This window comes from Sapajus apella, unplaced genomic scaffold (assembly GCF_009761245.1).
Source record: "Sapajus apella isolate SASKATOON/1434 unplaced genomic scaffold, GSC_monkey_1.0 scaffold54, whole genome shotgun sequence".
NCBI lineage: Eukaryota > Metazoa > Chordata > Mammalia > Primates > Cebidae > Sapajus > Sapajus apella.
Genome location: NW_022436994.1, coordinates 12,054,148 through 12,074,047, shown reverse-complemented (window position 1 = coordinate 12,074,047; position 19,900 = coordinate 12,054,148). Strand labels below are relative to the sequence as shown.

General features: G+C 39.1%; 1 protein-coding gene across 4 annotated transcripts in view; it reads right to left on the bottom strand.

The window, feature by feature from the left end:
• Positions 1-19,900, bottom strand: part of GLI3 (GLI family zinc finger 3) — a 277,297-nt gene that overhangs the window by 244,529 nt on the left and 12,868 nt on the right. For 3 of the 4 annotated variants that reach the window (XM_032244432.1, XM_032244433.1, XM_032244434.1), the window contains exon 2: positions 17,858-18,023. In XM_032244432.1, the coding sequence (XP_032100323.1) occupies positions 17,858-17,981 (124 nt within the window). In that variant the 5' untranslated portion in view covers positions 17,982-18,023. Of the gene's footprint in view, positions 1-17,857; positions 18,024-19,900 lie in introns of those variants that run through there. The other variant, XM_032244437.1, reaches the window with a different exon arrangement.

Genomic DNA, 19,900 nt, shown 5'->3' with positions numbered 1-19,900 from the left:
TGTGACTTAATAAGCATTCAGCCCAATGTAAAGAAGCTGGAAAATCGTACTTTTCCTGAGCCAACAGAAGAGATGTTTACATTAACCAAAGTACTCATCAATGTACCTGCAACTTTCAATTCAAGGCAGATGAGACAAAAGTAAAACTAAATTGCTCCCAGAATATGTTAAAGTATAAAAGGTGAAAATACAGCAAACACCTGTTAGGTCTTGCCAGCTGTTATTTCCTACATATTTTCTTATAAGTGACATATATTTTTAAACACTTCTAAAGATGAATGCAAAATATGAACGCCAAAGCAAGTATGCATTTGTGTGGCTTTGATGTATGCCTGGGAAGAGAGTAACCTTGTGAGGATGTGACAGAGAAACAACTAAGACTGCTTCCCACAGCCAATTTAACTACAATAAAGCCTGATAAGTTAGCTTAATTCCACCCCAGACAAAATTCTAAAGGGGTTGGGCACAGTGGCTCATGCCTGCCATCTCAGCACTTTGGGAGGCCAAGGCTGGCAGATCATCTGAGGTCAGGAGTACGAGACCAGCCTGAACGGTATGGTAAAACCCCATCTCTACTAAAAATAAAAAATTCGCTGGGCGTGATGTTGCACACCGCTAGTCCCAGCTACTCAGAAAGCTGACACAGGAGAATTGCTTGAACCTAGGAGGTGGAGGTTGCAGTGAGCCCAGATTGTGCCACTGCACCCCAGCTTGGGCGACAGAGTGAGAATCCATCTCAAAAAAAAACTTTAAAGGAACACTTTTAATTGTGACATAATTTAGAGACTAACATAAGCAACATCTAGGCATCCATCACCCAGGTTTAACACGTTAATATTTTGTTATATCTGCTTAAAACCTCTTCTCTTGGCCGGGTACGGTGGCTCACGCCCGTAATCCCAGCACTTTGGGAAGCTGAGGCAGGCTGATCACGAGGTCAAGAGATCGAGACCATCCTGGCCAACATGGTGAAACCCCATCTCTACTAAAAATACAAAAATTAGCTGGGCATGGTGGCGCACACCTGTAGTCCCAGCTACTCGGAAGGCTGAGGCAGGAGCATTGCTTGAACTTGAGAGGCAGAGGTTGCAGTAAGCCAAGATTGCACCACTGTATTCTAGTCTGGGCACAGAGCAAGACTCCATCTCAAAAATAAAAATAAATAAACATTAAAAAAAACCCTCTTCTCTTTAAGGAAGTAAGATGATACAGATACAGCTGACACTTCTCCATCTTGCTCCCTTTCCACTCTCCCCAGAAGTAATCACTACTGTAGAACTGATTATATCATGTATGTTTTTATACTTTTATTTCATACATATGAATTCATAAGTAACATAATTCTACGTATAATTCAAGTTCAGCTAGAAGAAAATATCCAACAGAAGCCAAGAGCCATCGGAAAAGGAAGAACAATAAGAGATAATGAGCACTATCGGATAAAATGTACTCTATGTATAACATCTGAAAGAGTATGATACAACAAAAGAACAGACAGATTGATCACAGAATAAAATTTTACAGAAAAAGAACTTAAACTATATATTAAGGCAGTACTCAATACAGGTATTACTTCAAATCAGCGAAAGAAAATCCAGTAAACAATTATCCACCTCCAAAGAACGAAATTTTTTTTTTAAAGAGACTTCAACAGACAGTTCACAAAAGAAGATATCTAAACAGCCAATAAATATCTTAAAAAGATACTTGAGTCCCTCAGTCATCAGAGACAAATTAAACCACAACTGGATACCACTGCATAGCCCAAAGAAGGGCTACAATGAAAAATACCGAAAACACCAAGTGTTGGCAAGAATGAGAAACAAGTCTGTACCGCCCCCTGGGAAGAGTATTAGGCAGTATCTACTAAAGCTAATATATGCACACCCTAGGAGACAAAAATTCCACTCCTAGGTTTATGCCCAACAGAAATGTGCACTCAGATCCACCAAAAGACAGCTACCTGACAGCCAATGTTCCTGACAGCCAAATCCTGGAAGCCACCCAAATGCCCATCAGCGGTAGCGTGGATAAACAGAGCAAGTGTTTCTTTCTTGATCTGGGCTCTGTTCACATGGTGTGTTCATTTTGGGAAAATTCATCAAGCTGCTCACTTATGCTATGTGACTTTTTTATCTGTGTATTGCATTTCAATTAAAAGGCTTAAAAAGCAAAGTAAGGTTTTTGCCTAGCCTAACTTCTTTTGAAATATTTCACTTATGTTGATATGTGTTTCTGAAAATGAGGACTCACATAAACAGCTGATGGAACTATAAGTTGCTATGTTTCTTGGAGCTAATTGGATAAGATGTAGTCAAAGCACACAGATTTGTTTGGAAGGATTTTCATCACATCATTATTTACAATTGAAAAAAAATGTGCATGTCCAATAATGGGGGATGGAGTAAATTCATAGCCATTAAAGCCAAGTTGGAGAAGGGTGGTTCATGCCACAGAAAGTGATCCTGGCCTACATCACTGAAACAGAGAGAAAGACTGAAAATATACCTAAGGGTTAACCTTTATTTTCCAAGTGGTGAGAGTCTAGGCCATGTTTGTGTTCTTCTTTTATGCATTTCTGAATTTCCCAATGAGCAAGTATTCATTTTATAAAAATAAAAACACAGCCGAGCACAGAGGCTCAAGCCTGTAATCACAGCACTTTGGGAGGCCAAGGTGAGTAGATCACATAAGGTCAGGAGTTGGAGACAAGCCTGGCCAACATGGTGAAATCTTGTCTCTACTAAAAAACACAAAAATTAACCGGGCATGGTGGTGCACACCTATAGTCCCAGATACACAGGAGGTTGAGGGAAGAGAATCACTTGAACCTGGGAGGCAGAGTTTGCAGTAGGCTGAGATCATGCCACTGCACTTCAGGCTGGGCAACAGAGGGAGATACTGTCTCAAAAAATAAATAGATAGATAAAAATAAAAATACAAACACATTTAAGACAGAGGAGAGCAGGGAATAGTACGGGTGGCTCTAAGGTCTCAGGCTGGAGTGAGTAAGCTACATAGACTGGTGAAGTTAGAGGAATCCTGCATTCCTAGGGCTCCTTTAGGCTCCATTTTTACTGGAACTCTTTCCAACATGCATTCTTTTAATAATTTCCATAAAAGAAACCATCTAATCTTTGTTAGATGATGCAGCATCTTCCCCAAGTGTTCCTATGAAGGCTAGCACCTTTGCTTCTGCTGTATCTGAACGCTGCTGCCTAACTTTTCAATAACAACACTCCCAGCTCCTGCCTGTAAATTCCATTCTGTAAGAATAAATTACAAATATGGGTTACTTGAGAGATTCAGTGTTTAGGGGACTGGTAATCAAAGTTTATTGTACTCTTGGTTTTGTTTCTTTTTTCCATTCCAAAAAGTTTAATGCAACTAAATTAGCATCAAAGAAATTTGCAAAAGCTCTAAGTGAAGCCGTGATAAAATATAACTACATAAAACCAGATGCCAAACAGAAAACTAGGCAAAGCACTCTATGAGGATGCTCAAGAGGTTTGAAAGAGGGCCACGATCTGGGAGGAGTCAGTCACAAAATAGTCCAAAGTGTTCCTTCTGGCTGCCACACACATCTTCTTCCAGGAAGATGAGTATAGGAAACCCGGTAGGTAATGGATGATACCAGGTCTAAATCAAGAAAATATATATTTCAGACCTCAAAGGATCAACTGTTGTTGTGGCAGCTAATTGTAATTATCAGCAATTCAGCCAACATTGGGCAAAAATTTCCCTGGATTTGTAACCGAAACTGTTATCTGCAGATCACCCTTCAAAATATCTGCAATTTTTTTTTTTTAATAGAGACAGGGTCTTACTCTGCTGCCCAGGCTCGAGTGCAGTGGCATTATTGCATCTCACAGCAGCCTTGACCTTCTGGTTCAAGCAATCCTCCCACCTCAGCCTCCCAAGTAGCTGGGACTATAGGCACATACCACTATGCCCAGCTAATTTTTTAATAATTTTTTTTGTAGAGACAGGGTCTTGTTGTGTTGCCAATGCTGGTCTCAAATACCTGGACTCAAACAATTCTCCTTCCTTGGCCTCCCAAAGTGCTGGGATTACAGGGTGAGCCACCATGCCTTGTCTCTGGAATGGTATCTGACTCAACAATATGATGGCACATTTGGTGTAAACAAAATCTTCAGTGGCATTTAACCCAAGATGGACCCATGCGTGTGATGTACACAGTTTAATTGAAAAGGAATTCTGAATTGCCTGTTCTAAACTTAGATCATATTAACTCATTCCTGTCCAGCTCCCCTTATTTATGGGACATCTTTCCTTTCATTTTACATTCTGCAAAATTCCTGCGGAACTTGGGAGTCCATGTCATAGACACTTGAATGTCAAGAACATCGAGGAAGAGAGCTCTTTAAATCACATGACCCAAGTCCTTCATTTTCATAGATAAAATGATGTGCAGACAGAATCTTTTGAATTCTTAATATGCAATCAACTACAAAGTTATATAGGTTACAACTACGTGATCTCATGATGTTGTACATGAGAAAGACTCCGTTCCACATTTCCTAATCACTAAGAGGCTCTCTTATGATCTATATAGATCATCATTCCTCCAAAGAGAATTCTAATCATTCAACCAAAATTTTCCAAGAGAAAGATCTCCAAATACTCCCTGTAGTGGAGAGCCTCTGGCAAATGCTGGGTCATACATCTCTTTAAGAATCTTAAAAAAAAAAAAAAAAGGACACAGTCCCATTTCCATAAAGCGCTGTGTAAAATAATGCCAAAGGGTTCACCCATTCTCAGACACCTCTCCGTCAAGGTCAAGGGTTCTGGGACTGCTGGTGAAGACCCCTGCTGTCGAAGATGGTTCACTTCCCTTAGATATCATATTGGGCTTCAAGTAGTTGCCAGCGCGGTCAACGGTATTTGTTTATGGAGGCAGGAGCTAGGCCTTCCTAGGGCTAGAATACTGACATTATCTTAACAAGAGAGAATTTCTATAATAATTTTACTCTTTTCTGTGTGTGTCTGTGAGACAGAGTTTCATTCTTGTTGCCCAGGTTGGAGTGCAATGGCACGATCTCAGCTCACTGCAACCTCCACCTCCCAGGTTCAAGCGTTTCTCCTGCCTCGGCCTCCAGAGTAGCTGGGATTGCAGGCATGTGCCACCATGCCAAGCTAATTTTTGTATTTTTAGTAAAGACAGGGTTTCACCATTTTGGCCAGGCTGGTCTCAAACTCCTGACCTCAGGTGATCCGCCCACCTTGACCTCCCAAAGTGCTGGGATTACAGGCGTGAGCCACTGCTTCCAGCCTCTTTTTTTAAAGCACATATAATCCCTCACTTCTATTCAAAAATGAAAGTCCCCCCAAGTTAAAATAAGGTACAAAGTTACACTAGTATTTATCTGTAAGACTTGTACTTGTATTATTAGTATACCCAAGTATTATAAAGTTTCTATATTTGGTAAAGACTCATTTTTTCCCCACCATCAACCTACCCTCCCCCAGAGTAGTCTGAATACCACAGATCTAGTCTGGAATAGTGACTCAGCAGTATTATTTTGTAGCCTGGTCCCAACTAATATTATCACTTCTTTATTAAGAAACAGTTTTTCTCTTCTACACCTCACTCACAACTCTGAACTTTTTGAAAAAGTAGTAAACAAAAATAAAACATGCTTTTTAAAAATAAAATCTTTTTTTTTTTTTCAAGAAGAAAAGGGGAGTGACAAGAGATTTGCAAATTGTGTTCTTATCCCTCTGTCTCCTTACAATCTGTCGTTGTTGAAGAGAATCAAGGTAGAGATACTTTGCAGATATCCAGATGAAGGCCCAGCAACAGGTACATGCAGGACCATGTTTCCCCTTCAATCTAGAAAAACCACCACTACCTCGTCTAAACCAACACTAGTCATCACTGGCAAGAACAAGCAACAGCAGAAATGTTTCTGCTATAACACTGCACAAGTCTGTTTAATCCTTGGATTCCCCAATATTCAACCAATATGTATGCTGATACGTGCGTGTGTGAATATACATGTAGACAGACAACTGATAGATTTATAAGCATCTTTTTTTCCCCGAGTTATCCAGTGTTTTGGGTCAAACTGATGGATAAAAATATTCTAATTTTGTGTGAAACTGATCAAAGAAAGTGCTTTGAATTTATGTGAAAAAGTTTCCCATTAAGGTGGTAGCTATTTTTTCAAGCATGATTCATTTTAATTGAGGAAAAGAGCCGAAAGGCTTTGTCAGGGGGCACATGTTTTCTATAAATCAAAACATAAATAAATGTGAGATTATTTCACTGGGCATACATATGGTTTTTGCTAAGTAAACTCTATTTATAAAACATTGTTAGCCTGCACAGGAACTGCTGTCAACGTTTATAGGAAAGGAACTTTTCTACTGCTCTGAAACTTGCCAGGATTTGAAAACAAGCCTAGAAACATTAGTATTTTAGGAAAGATTGGATTTAAACTTAATGTGAAATGGACCACTGTATGTTTTCTGGTTTTTAAATGCTTGCAAGAAATCTTCAACTGAATATTAGCTTCATATTTTACCAGAAAACATTGACATTGATGGAAGTTCCATTATTTCAACCATGCCATTGTTTTAATCTTTCTAGAAGTTCTCTTTTGGTTATAGGTAAGGGTCTTGGATTATTTTTGTTATCATTGCCACTAAAACAAAAAATATTCCATGAAAGGGGAGTCTTTGACGTTAATTAAAGCCTCGTATTCATAATTGCCACACCATCTCCTCCCAAAGGTTCATTTGTACCATCTCTTGTCTTTATTATACTCACCCTTGACCATAAACACATTTATCTGTTCTGCTCAGAGCAGTCCTCAAAATGAATTTGCTGTGAAAGGAATTAGCCATAAGCAAGCATTAAGCAAGAGCCCTTGAAAACCAACAGCAAACCAACAACGTAATGGTAACCTTAATAATCATTTACATTCTCCATTTTCCATTCAGCTTTTCTTTCTTAAGCTGCAGTGCCTTCCAAAACAGTTTTTTTTCCAATGCTTTTGCAATTCATCACTACTCTAGGTGGATGTTTTCCAGTGGTTACAGTCATGAGCAGTTCCAGAAAGAGGCATCTCGTTCTCTCTCTCTCTTCCTTTTTTTTTCAAGTTTCATCTTTACCAATTGTAAGATTTTCATCTTTTGGCATGAAACGCATTTGTTTTTATTTTTAAAGATAAATATTCACACAGAAATGACTTGTCCTCTTGAATGGCAAGGGGAAAATGTTAGGTAACTCCACAAAAATAACTCAAAGGATTTTGAAATCTGCATAAGAAACACCTGAATTTCCAAGTTAATAAAACATTTAAATATATTTTAGGATTATTTAACATGTAATTATCTGTATATTATTAAACTGCTTTGGAAACAATGTAAATATCTTTACTCCCGAATATTTATCCCAATTTATATGTCGAATTCCAAAATATTTAACCCAATTTATATAGAGAACTCTGTTTCTTTGCAATATATTTAAAAGGGAAAGGTTGCTTATAAAATGTAACTATGGTTCCAATAAGCTTAAAAAATAATCACAGATAGATCAAGAAGAAACACAATTATTTTCTTTACAATTCATTTTTGTAATTTTGCGGATTGAGAGCTAGCAACCCTAATAGACACTAATGAATTTGAAAATATAAGGAAAGGCCGAGTTCTCCAGAACTTCTGCTCCTAATCAATCACCAGAGATCAGTGACATCATTAGCGCCTTTGATCACAGCTCCTCTTTCAAGCTCAGATGGGATGGATTGATCCTTGCTGGCACAGAGAATGGAGAAACACCTAGGAATACAATTCACCGTGAAACATGAGAGGTCATCAGCATCTCTTCCCTTCCTTCAAGAGGAACAGAGAGCGCATTCCAGAGCAGCCCAACGCCAAACAATAGAGCCACCTCATTAAATCCAAACCTAATTCCCATCCCATCTTCCTAGGATTCCTAAAGCACTTTAAGAGAGGAAGGGATGATAAGCTACTTTTCTTTCAAAGAACTTAGGTTAAGAGCTTTTCAGTTTGTTCTTTTCTACCCAACATACCAACCCGGGGCAGGCCCCAAATCCCCTCACCATGTGGGGAGGGAAAGAATCTGTGGATTTTTTTCTCCCATTTCCCGCGTTACGACACACTTAAACAATGCAGAACTTCCCCTTCTACTTCTGAATTTTACTTAATGAAAGAAGTAATATTTGAGAAATAAAATTTTACTTAATAAAACTTCTTTCTACATTGGCCAAGAAGAAAGTCCTTTAATATCATGTTGACCACTACACTTTCAAAATGCTTGCACTGCAGTCACTCAGCGTGTTCTCCTCTGAAATGGTCACTTTGGGAATGAAAAGTTTTAATTGACCTTTCCTACATTTGCTCCATGGTTGTTTGTTTTCTCCCCCTCCCTGTTTGTAATAGCAGTCTAATTGAGCTTCGTGACCAGTGGTGAAATGTAGTTTATCATCTCCCTCATCAGGTGATCAATGATTTCATTAATAAGACAGATAACAAAACTGTCATATCATCGACACTGTTATGAAAGATGATCCTAGCTTCCTGCTCCATTTTCCAAGGTCTGGGATTCTCTGTGGCAGCTCTGAGTCCATTCAATATTTTCCACAGACAGAGAAAAGTGAAAATCCATTTTGAAACCAATTTCAATTAGGATCCAGAAGCTGTTATCACAGGTGTCGCAGAATGGGCCCGTAAGTGGAAATGTCGCCTATCCATTCTGAAATGAAACCTTATCAGGGGCTACAAAGATGGCTGGGGACAGCCTATCTGTAAATTACTTTTCGTCCTGTGTTAACTCAACCTTAGTTCTGTCATATGGAATTCTTTCCATCCACTAGTAATAATCTAATGACTAACTAGACATAGCACCCAAACGGCTTTCAGCTGGGCAGGGCTGTCCCCTGAAATCCTTAAACATGGGTACAAATGCAAACACACTGGGGCCTGCAGGCCGGCAAAGGGACAGGCATGCTTTAAATGATAGAACTAAAAGTTTATTATGGGAAATAAAAGAAGCCTGTCTCCACCCATTGCATTCCTGGTGATTTTTCAATTGCAAACTCCAAGGCCCCGTTATTTCATTAATGCAGCACCCAAGTAGTGAGGCTTTTCTCTCTCATCTTTCAGTCTCCTTTTAGCAAATTATCCCATGACGGCAGATTTATTCAGTCAAAGACCTCGGACTTTGAGAGGCAACAAAAGAATCAAGAGACTTTCTGGTCCACCTGCCTGGCGAATGATGAGGCAGGGAAAAGTCTCCCCCAGAGAAACCAATCAAACCATTGTGTGGCACAGTCAGACCTTTTCAACTGTCAAGCCAGAGAGCAGGGAAAGAGATGAAAGAACGCGGACGAAGCTACCATTTACGGAACCATGTGGGAATGGTCTCCTAAGATTTAATAATTGGGATGGAACTCAACTTTCTACAACTAAAGAAGAAAAAAAAAAAAAGAAAAGAAGAAAGAGACCAGTAAGAGGAAAGAGTCGAAGAAAGGGAAAAAGAGCAAGCAAGAAAAATAAAAAAAAAAACCAGCCTAAATTGTACTTGGAATAACTTTAACATAAAAATTCTGTCCACCTGAGACAAAGTCCAATCTATATAAGTAAAGGAGAAAGGGGAAAGATGCTTCCAAAAAAAAAAAAAAAAGACAGACAGAAAGAAAAAAATAGCAAAGCGTTTGATATTTTCCCTCTAGGATATAGCTGCATCAAGTGTTCAGATTCTAATTTTCTCATGCAATTAATTTAAAGTAACAAAAACAATAATGAAAAGCCCTTATTAATATGGCTGTCTTGTAGTTTTAAACATAAAATGGAATTTTAAATTGGCCTAAAATGTACATTCACTGGATGCTAAAAAAAAAAAAAAGATTCAAAATAGCAGATGCTCTAGGTTGTAGATTTCTGAAGTTTTCAAAAAGATTTTTGTTCTACTACAAATTCAACACAAGATATCTAAATAGAAGAAAAAAAAAAAGAACTAATACTAAGTTTTGCTAACAGAACCTAAAAGAAACATGGGTTTCTCTTAAAACAGAAAATAAAGACACCGTCAAGCAGCTACTGAAGTGCCTATGCTTTCTATCATTACTGGGGACTCAAAACATATGCGTTACTGAGTTGAGTTGTTTAAAGCACAAGTAGTGGTCAAAATTTGGGGGAGGTGCTAGAACTGCACGATGGTGGTGGTAGCTATGTGAACTTATGGATTTTCAAAACTCGTAGAACTGCACACCACAAAAAGTGAATTTTACTGTATGCAAATTTTACCAAATAATAAACTAGAGCACACATATTTGGAAATGTTTCTATGTAAACAAGATAACAGGGAATTTTTTGCTTTTACCCAGTCTTCCCAAAGCTGCCTGGAAAAGCAAGTCCTCCCCAATCTGGGGGGTCAGAGCAGGAGGTGGTGGGAGGCCACTAACTACCTCACCAGAGGGAGATTTTCCTCCCATAACCACCGCTTTGCCCCTTAATCATCCACTATTTAGTGGTTGTTCCTGACTCTGAGCAGCTTGTTTCTGGAAATTTGAAATACCCACACCCCATGATCACAAGTAATCAAAGGCAACCCAGAAACATCCTATCCAAGCAAAATATCATGCTGTGACTTTTTACTCTTAAATTTGAAAAATGGAAGTGATATTTATTCCTGATTTATCTGATATTTATTTATCCCAGAAATTATTCTTTTTGAAGAGAAATCCAATAGCTATATCCAAAAGAAAAAGAGTCTTGCCCTTAAGGAAACATCTTAGGACAAAATTACTGATTTCATTTGATAATTTCAGTGAGTATTTATGAATGAGAAGCAGACCCTAAAAGCACTGGATTCATTAAATCCCAACTTGTGCCAATTTCAGGACCAGTGATTTAAGATATTTTTCCCTAACTCTAGCCTGTTAAGCTAGAACCTGATAACCAACCTCATGTAAGGATTTCCTATTAGCCAATCCTTCTAATTCTCTCCATCAGATTAAAGCTGAACCATTCAGAGAATACTAAGAAATGATGTGTGCTGAAAGAAGTGAGATGAAATGCATCAATAAATTTAATCCTGACAAACTATACCCAGAAGAGTCTATTACTAACGATAGCTAACATGTTTGGGCACTCTCTGTGCCAGAGTCAGAGAGGTTAAGTACTTAGCCCATGATCACACAGCAATTACGTGGTAGGGATAGGGCTCAAACCCTGGCTTCTAGCTGCACAACACTACTGCTGTGTTACACATGCCCCCTGCCCTCCTGTCTCAAAGTATTGTAATCTGCAGGCTTATTCAGTATCTGCTGAGGTCCTCTCAGCAAAAACACTGAATGTGAGCAGGGAGGGGGTAAGGTAGAAAAACCAGGTGCTTCTCTCAAGAAGTTTAACTAAAATGTAAAACTTGAGTGCTATGGAAGGTATGAGATAAACTGGTGAAGCACGAGGGGATCTTAAGAGCATCGAACATATTCTGTAGGATACTGTAGTGGTAGATATGTGACATACATTTGCCAAAACCCATGGAACTGCATTACAGAGTGAACCCCAATGAAATGATGGACTTTAGTTAATAACAGTGCATCAATATTGGTTCATCAGTTGCAACAAATGTATCACACTCATGTAAGTTATTAATAATAGGGGAAGTATGTATGATGAGATATAAGAGAACTCGCTGTTTCTTCTCAATATTTTTGTAAACCTAAAACCTCTCTAAAACATGAGGCCTTAATTAAAATATAATTTTAAAAATGAAAAAAATAAATCTAGTGTTTTCAGCTAGTTCCCCAAAGGGCACAAGACCTCATGAGGACAGAAAGAGACTGGGGACATTTGAGACTTTAAACATGCATTGGTGTTAGCAAAACACGTCTATGGAGGAACCCATGGACAAAAGGCCAAGAGCCCTTGCGTTTAGCTAAAGCACAGGTTATGGGATGGGACAGTGGCGTATCTACTACTGAGCATATCAGACTGGAATGTCAGACTGGAGCCAGATTTTAGAAGATATCTAAATGTTAAGTCAAAGACTTTGAGCTTTATTCTACAAGTAGCTGGGAGTCACCAGAGCTTTTAGAGCAGGGGTATGGCATAAGCAGGGCTGTAATAAGCCTAATTTAGCAGGAGCAAGTCCCATGCCTGACAAGAGTGGAGACGAAAGGCAAGGTGATTAGACAGAAGGTCATTTTAATCATCTAAGCATGAGGTGTGAGGGGTTTCGCCACACAGTATATAGTAGGGTGCCCTGAAGAGACACACAAGTGAGTAATTACAGAGGAAAATCTAACAGAACCTCAAAACCGGTAGGACATGGAAGCAGGAGAGAAGGAGGGGTCAAAGGTGATGGTGCGGTTTCAAGCCTGGCTGACCACAGGAAAGGTGATATACTTAGCCAAAATAAAGAACACAGCGGTAACCAGAGGTCAGGACATGTGAGTTTGCAGCTCAAGAGAGTCGGGGCTCTTATTAGAATCAGAATGTTTGTCATCAGTTAGTTGGTTTATAAACATAAAAACTCTCCACAAAAAATAAAATCTAATTCGAATACAGCACAAACCACCAGTTCATCCCAGGACAAGAATCAAGAAAAAGGATGTATATATGCTGTTTCTAATGCAATAGCATAAAATCAGTATAACACTAGCTTTTAAGGTTGAGGAAACCAAAATAAATTTTCCCAAAATTATCTTCACTATTTTCCGATTTAAGAAGGCATTTAGAAGGAAGTTTACGGAAACTTTGTTTTTTTAATCCAACCTTCCTTAAGACGTGCAAACTTGGTCACATTTGGGATTTGGGAAACATCTTGAACTATTTTTCAGACATCTGAGCCCAGCAAATTCACGATTAGTTTTTCCAAACATGTTTCCCTTAATTTGAAAACCTATGTGTATCTTCAAGAAAACACAATCTTTTTGTTTTGGATTCTCAGTGTTTAACTCACCAGCATGCTTTGTCCTAATAGCAATGGCTAACTTTTGCAGAGCCCTTCCTGTATGTTTACGACATGGCAGCTGTGAAGTAGGTCTTACTATTATCTTGCTAAACTGATAAGAAAATTGGAACGCTGAAAAGTTAATCTGCCTACACCAACATGGCTAGACCTTCATGCTGCCAGAACTCAAACTCAAACCAAGCTTTCAGATCCCCAAACCTGTGTGTGCAAATGAACATCCTATAATCTGAAATCCATTTTATCTGAACATCCTTTCCACTTATCTGCCATTTGCCAGGAAATGGGATGTGGCAAAGAAAAAGGGCTGGACCTCTCCAGAAACAAGAAACAAAAAACTCACAGCCTATGGTCTTTGCGGTGTGAACTACCTGCCCATTTCAGAGCAGAACTGGGCACATAGACTTTTACCATAAAAAAGTCAAGGAGACAAGAATTCACGGTAAAGAACAGCAGATGAATTCCAAACGTCCAACAAAACTTAAAGCCATCTTACTCCCAGCTGGAAAGACCAACAGACATCACAATTATTGGTTGGTGCAAAAGTAACTGCGGTTTTTGTCATTACTTTTAAAGTCAAAAACCACAATTACCTTTGTACCAACCTAATAACACCCAGGCAATGGACAGTATAAAAGCAAATCGCAAGGCCAGGAAGTTTTCAAAAGATAAAGAAAAAAAAAAAAAAAAAGCATCTCCTTAGGAATTTGCAGACCATAGCACTTTCCCCTTACCAACCTTGAAGAAATAATTTTTTAAGCAAAGAACTAAATTCTTCTTTTTGAAAGAATCAAAGCGAAAGCGAACAGGGAACTTCCTTTGCATCATTAATCTATCAACTTTGGTTTCACATTGCATCAGCATTAGTATAATAATTTCTGCTTTTTATCACTTTAAAGTATGTTCCCAATAACTATCAGATCTGATAAAAGATCCCCAAGACCACAGCCTACACATGTTTATCATTAGTTTCTTTTTTAAAAGCAGAGTTGTAGATTAATAGGAACTATCGAATTACTCCTTTAAAACAAAGTTATGAGCCAAAAATGAGGCAAAACACTCCAAATTGAAAAGTTCAGTATTTACAAATCATTGAAAATAATTTTATAAGAGAAGGAGAACATGTAGAACATTGGAAGATTTAGATTAAAAAACTCTTATTATTTAGAATCCACAGCATGTAGCTTATGAAGTAATGAATCTATACCTAAAAGGGATTATTAAGGTATTTTACTTACAGTCTTCACACATTAATGGACTTGGACATTTTAAAGTCAACAATTACACCTACTATCTGCATGCATACTTTCTATGGGAAAGCCACCGTGTGAATGCCAAAAATGATCACATATCACAACTGCACTTAAATAATTCAGAAAACTAAATGTCAACTCCTTTGTCATTTACACTTCAAATATAACACTTAAAGTTAAAAATCAAACTATGGGCACATGAAACTGTGGGTACACTGTACTTCCCACATAAAGACTACTGAAGGCTTTATATGTTGATATAGGTTCTTAAATGTTACGAAAATCAAATTTGCCTTGCTTTTTTCGTTATACAAGATCTAGAACACAGTTTTTCACTTGCATTATTTTAAATTTCAGTGTTAGGTGGCAAATCCTTCTTTAAAAAGCTGTTCGGGTTTTCTGAACTATACTTTTTGGTTGTGGGTCTGTGTATGTTTAAACAAAACACTATACAAATGTTATTCCAGGAGCAGATACTCCGCTGAGAAAGTATGAAAACAGATCTGTAAGGACATGCAGTGGAATGCAAGTGGTTTGGCTGGGAAGCTCACAATCAAGAACAAATTGCACCACAGAATGGCTGGAAAAGTTAATTAAAGCAACCTCACCAACAACTCAGCCAGTAACAAAACTTTTTTCTTCATTTGTTTGACTTTAATCATAAAATGGCAGATGGGAGAGAAAATGCAGGTATCATATTCATTTGGTTTTTGAAACTGAACTCACTTTTAATTGTTGAGTTACAAATGGATATATTTCAGAGCTTTGTAAAAAAAAAAAAAAAAAAAAAGCATGAGAAATCTCCTGGAAACAGTAGCAATCGGTGCTACCTGTTATAGCATCCACATGAGTCTGTTTTCCTTTCTATGAATAGCCTCAGTGCAGGTGTCCAAGCATTTCTGAAATGTTTGTAGAGAAACAGAGAAAAGATAGGAAGCGGGCCTGAGGAACAGACAGACGGACAGAAGGATGGAGGGCCATGTGATGTCAGCCACCAGCCAGCACACAGTGTCCCACCTTGGAAAGCCTGCACCCCACATGAACTCTAAACCCAAACAGGGCCAGGTCCAAAGCCCACACACTAGTCCCTGTGACCAAGGCTGAGTGCAGAGGCAGCAGGTGACCAGGTTGCGGAAGATAGGGCCTCTGTGCTTCAGGCAATCCACGCCCCTCAGCATAATCCTGGGACTGTAAAGAGGTTCTGAGCTAGTTAGATGAAAACTTAGAAGACTCTGTAAAAAAGACCGTGGTAATTATCAGCGTCACATACACAAAGAAAAAAGTTTACTGTCCTTTCTTTTTCTTGTCCCTGTCTTTAAATTTGTTTACTTGTTTTCCAAGAATCTGCCTGTCAGCTTGCAATCCATGCTCAAAAACATCACTTCCATTTTTCTCTTATTTGATTTTTGTCCCAAAATATAAAACAGTAAATCTCTTAGAAGAAATAGGAACACTGAAACAATGGTCAGAGTTCGCCAGACTTCTAGGATAGCTATCATTTAGGCATGTGCCCTCCAGGTTTGACCAATGAGTGTCTGCCCCCAAACAGGACAGGGTTCCTACACATTTAGGAGAAAATGTGGGCATCAAGGGCACAGCTGATTAAGGCAGGAAGCCAGTGGAGTGTGGCTGAGGAAACACGCGATTATTTAAAACTGTTTGTAAACCATAACTGCTCCTTCTCTAGCTAGTTTTATCTTGTGGCTTTCTGGCTGCTGTGGGGCTGGTCAGGTTAGTTCTGTTCCCAGTCACCCTCAACAGGATCACGAGGGAAACCGGAGGTCCAAGAGCAACTCAAGACAAATGCAGCTGCAGCGGAAAACCTCCTGAGTATGTGCCTCAGGTGTGGGAGTGGCAGAAACAACAGCATCTTCATAAAAATGAAACTCTGTGGCCGTGCAGCTGAGATTCACAAACATGACAGGCTTCATGAAGTGCAGCAGCATCTTCTGCCACGCATTTGTTCACACTCACACACATGCATGCTCACAGTTACTCCTGCCACACACACCCGCACATCTACACACTCATACATACACTCACCCACACTCACACACAGCCTCACACACCCACCCCCTACACACTCACACTCACCCACACCTTCACAAACAGGCACATACACTCACAAACTATAAAGATAACCAAAAGTTGATGTTTCCTGAAGCAAAATACATAGAAAGCATTTATTCTTACAAAATTACTTATCAAATAACCAACACTGCATATCACTGATTCTATTTCCAAAATAATAAATTTGCCTAATTTTTACCAATTCCAGAAAAAAGAAACCAGGGTAACATATTTTTTAGGAGAAATGCCTTCTATTGGATGAAAAATGCAAATATTCTGGCTCAATTAAAATAAGCTCCAGTCTTGACTTTAAACACCATCAATAAAGGAAGAAGTATTTTCACATATATGTAAATTCATTATTTTAACTTAGACATAAACATATCTCCCTAAGGATCAATTTAAAGTTGGAGTCATTTGCCAACAGGTTTGAGAGCCAGCTCCTTCCATACCCAGTGCAGTCAGCAAAGCACACTCATGAAACCAGGTGAAGAAGTGCAGGTGAGAAGTGCAGGCTCTCAGCAGGCATGGAGAGGCCCACAGAGAAGTGGCCAGGCTGCTTGGAAGCATCTGCCCTTGGAGTCTAAGATTCCGGACTGGGGTTACCTTCCAAAGGAGATTCTGACTCTACAAGTGGATGTAAAAACTTGTAAATCAATCTAGTAACACCCGTCTTGGAATATAGAAAATATAAGAATAGTAGGTTGGCTCATACAAATCAGTGTACCCAGACAGGCAGTGTCCAGGAACTAGGAGAAAGGGTCAGTTCATTCTTCCTAAAGGTCCATGGAAAAGCAGAGAAATTCAGGGAAGCCAGGAATGGCTATGAAATCTACAAAAAGTAAAGGCATTAGTGGCCCACAAGCAAGGAACAGCAGGGACAGGAAGTGAAGGATACCATTAACATAGTCAGCCTGTTTGTACCAGGGGGCTCTGAAATTTATTTTCAACACTCCATGCTTGAACTGAAATGCCTCTCAACACTTGGCTTAAAATTAAACAATACAGAATACAGAAACAGTGGCTCTATGTTAACTCTGAACACAAATAAGTAAATTAAATTTTTATAAGCTAACAATAAAACCTGCCTCTCAGATACCAGCATTACCTTGAGGTTCAATCATTAACAAGTCTTAAAACCCTCTAAAGTAGTCCACTTAAAGTTGGGTGAGGGGACATTCGTGTCCTATCACTAATTTTGACAAGACAACTTTTGTGTCTTTGTACTAATTATTCCGTGTAGTATAGATGATCCACATGCAACACAAAGCAGTTTGAACTCTTGCCAGACTAGTCAAGATGATTTCCAAAATGCCAAAACAGGAACTTCTGATAACAAATAACCTATCACATTTACATCTCAAATTAGAAAGGTTGGAAGTCAACGTGTGAATTGAGTGCCAAAACAGAGATTACTAAATTCCACGCCCCGCCCCCACAACCCCATTTGCTTTCTTTAGCCTCTCTTAGAACAAACACTGGTCCAGGTGCAAACGCTCAATTCACAAGGAATGCAGAGAACACAGAAATGACTCCAGGCTGCGCTGCTGGTAATCCCTGTGCTGCTCACCATTAGAAGTGGTGCTGGAGGCAACGGCTTTCTCACTCACATCTGCTCGAGTGGAGCACTTCACTATGGAATTCTCAACTTTTTTCTTTTCAGTGGCCGTGGAGCTGTGGGACTGGGCCTCCATGATGTCTTCTCATTACTTCAGCTCTCTTCGACCAAAAAACGCCTAAAGAAAACAACAGAGCCATCAACTTCCCAAAACGGTGGAAAAAAAAAAAACTTTCCGAAGTCCACCTCACCTGTCATCTGAGAAAAGCCTAAATTCAAAATGTGGGTGACACTTCTCCATCGGTTTTTTGGCAAAAATGTCTCAAAGTTCAACAAACCAGTGAAACTCTATCTACACATGTGAAAAAGAGAACAGAGGGAAATGTTCATAATGTGGTACTTTTTCCAAATCCCTACTGAGCATTTGGTATCAAATGGTCTAAAAATCTCAAATTTGCAACTGTGTCTATCATGTGAAACGAGTGTCACATTACTTTTTAAAGCCGCATCTGCAAATGTCTCTTCATTTGGCCAAATTTACAGGAAGGGGCATTTGAGCACTTCCAAAACAGAGGGTTTTTAATTATTAATTGGATGTTTTAAAGAGCGTCCAACAATTTCTAACATCCAAGGCCTACTCCAAGTTTGGAGTCAGGATATTCAGGCCAAGTGGTCAGTGAGTTTTGCCTCTTTCATGAAGATATCTGAATTGCAGTATGCCTCTTAATCCTAATTCATTCAGGTAAGCTATGCTCTTTAACCTCTTTAAAGCATGAGAATATTTCAGTTCATTTAAGTTACAGTTTTAAGACAAAGGTAATAAAACAACATGCTCTTGATTCTACAAGGAAAAGTTGAAAGGTCTTTGCAATAGCAAAGACTGGGCTCACTTAGGAAATAATAAAACTCAGCTAAAGGGAGGTTCCGTAAGTTTGTCTTTCACTGGCTTCATTCATGTGATAATCGCCCTAACTCATCATTCATCAATTTTCACTCTGGTTCATGTTCCTCTCTGCAGTCATGTTCTACACCTACAAAGAATACAAGAAAAGAGGAAAAGCACTCTCTCTAGCATGTTTTCTTCAGGTTATCTAGATTGCAACATTCGTGGAAAGCATTTCTTAGGTCTGGCCATCTGTTTATTTTTCTACATTTAGTAGATGTCGACATCCTCAATCACAGCAATGGTTTGTGAAACGAAATAAGCAACTGCTCAACCAACTGAAAAAGTTAAAATACCAGGTAAAATATTTTCAGTGTACTTTAACTCATATTTGCAAGGGAACTGCAAGCTCTTCATTATATAATAAGTTCTCCCTTGATCTGGAATTCAAGTAACTAGAATGCTTAAGAACCAGAGGCCACACGGCACACTGTAGCAGCAGCTCTTCCACTCACTTCCATCTCTTTTCTGAGATTATCCAGTGTCATTCATTGTAAAACACACAAGTTACTTAAAAACAGCTTTTGTAGAATAAAAAAGAAAAAAGAAGCACTAAGTTAAATTTACATATCAATTGTAAGATCCACTCCAAATTCAGAGACACCCCTCAAAGGGCACTGACAAAGTATTACACAACAGAAAAGGGGGCTTGAGATTTCCCTTCCCAGAGCAGCTACCATGTGTTGAGTACCAAGGGCAGGGCTACCTGCATGGCGCCCCCTGGAGCTAGCTGGATAGTGCACAGCTGCCAGCAACCTGTTGCTGAGCCTCAGTGATCTCATCCATCAAATGACAGAATCAGACAGTGAGATCTGATCTTTTTCTTTGGGCAGGGGGAGCACATCCTCTTTAAGAACGTGTTAAAAGTTTAAAAGCTTCTCTCCAGAAAATACCCTTAAACTCAAAATTTCTTTTTTTTTTTTGAGACGGAGTTTTGCTCTTGTTACCCAGGCTGGAGTGCAATGGCGCGATCTTGGCTCACCGCAACATCCGCCTCCTGAGTTCAGGCAATTCTCCTGCCTCAGCCTCCTGAGTAGCTGGGATTACAGGCACGCGCCACCAGGCCCAGCTGATTTTTTGTATTTTTAGTAGAGACTGGGTTTCACCATGTT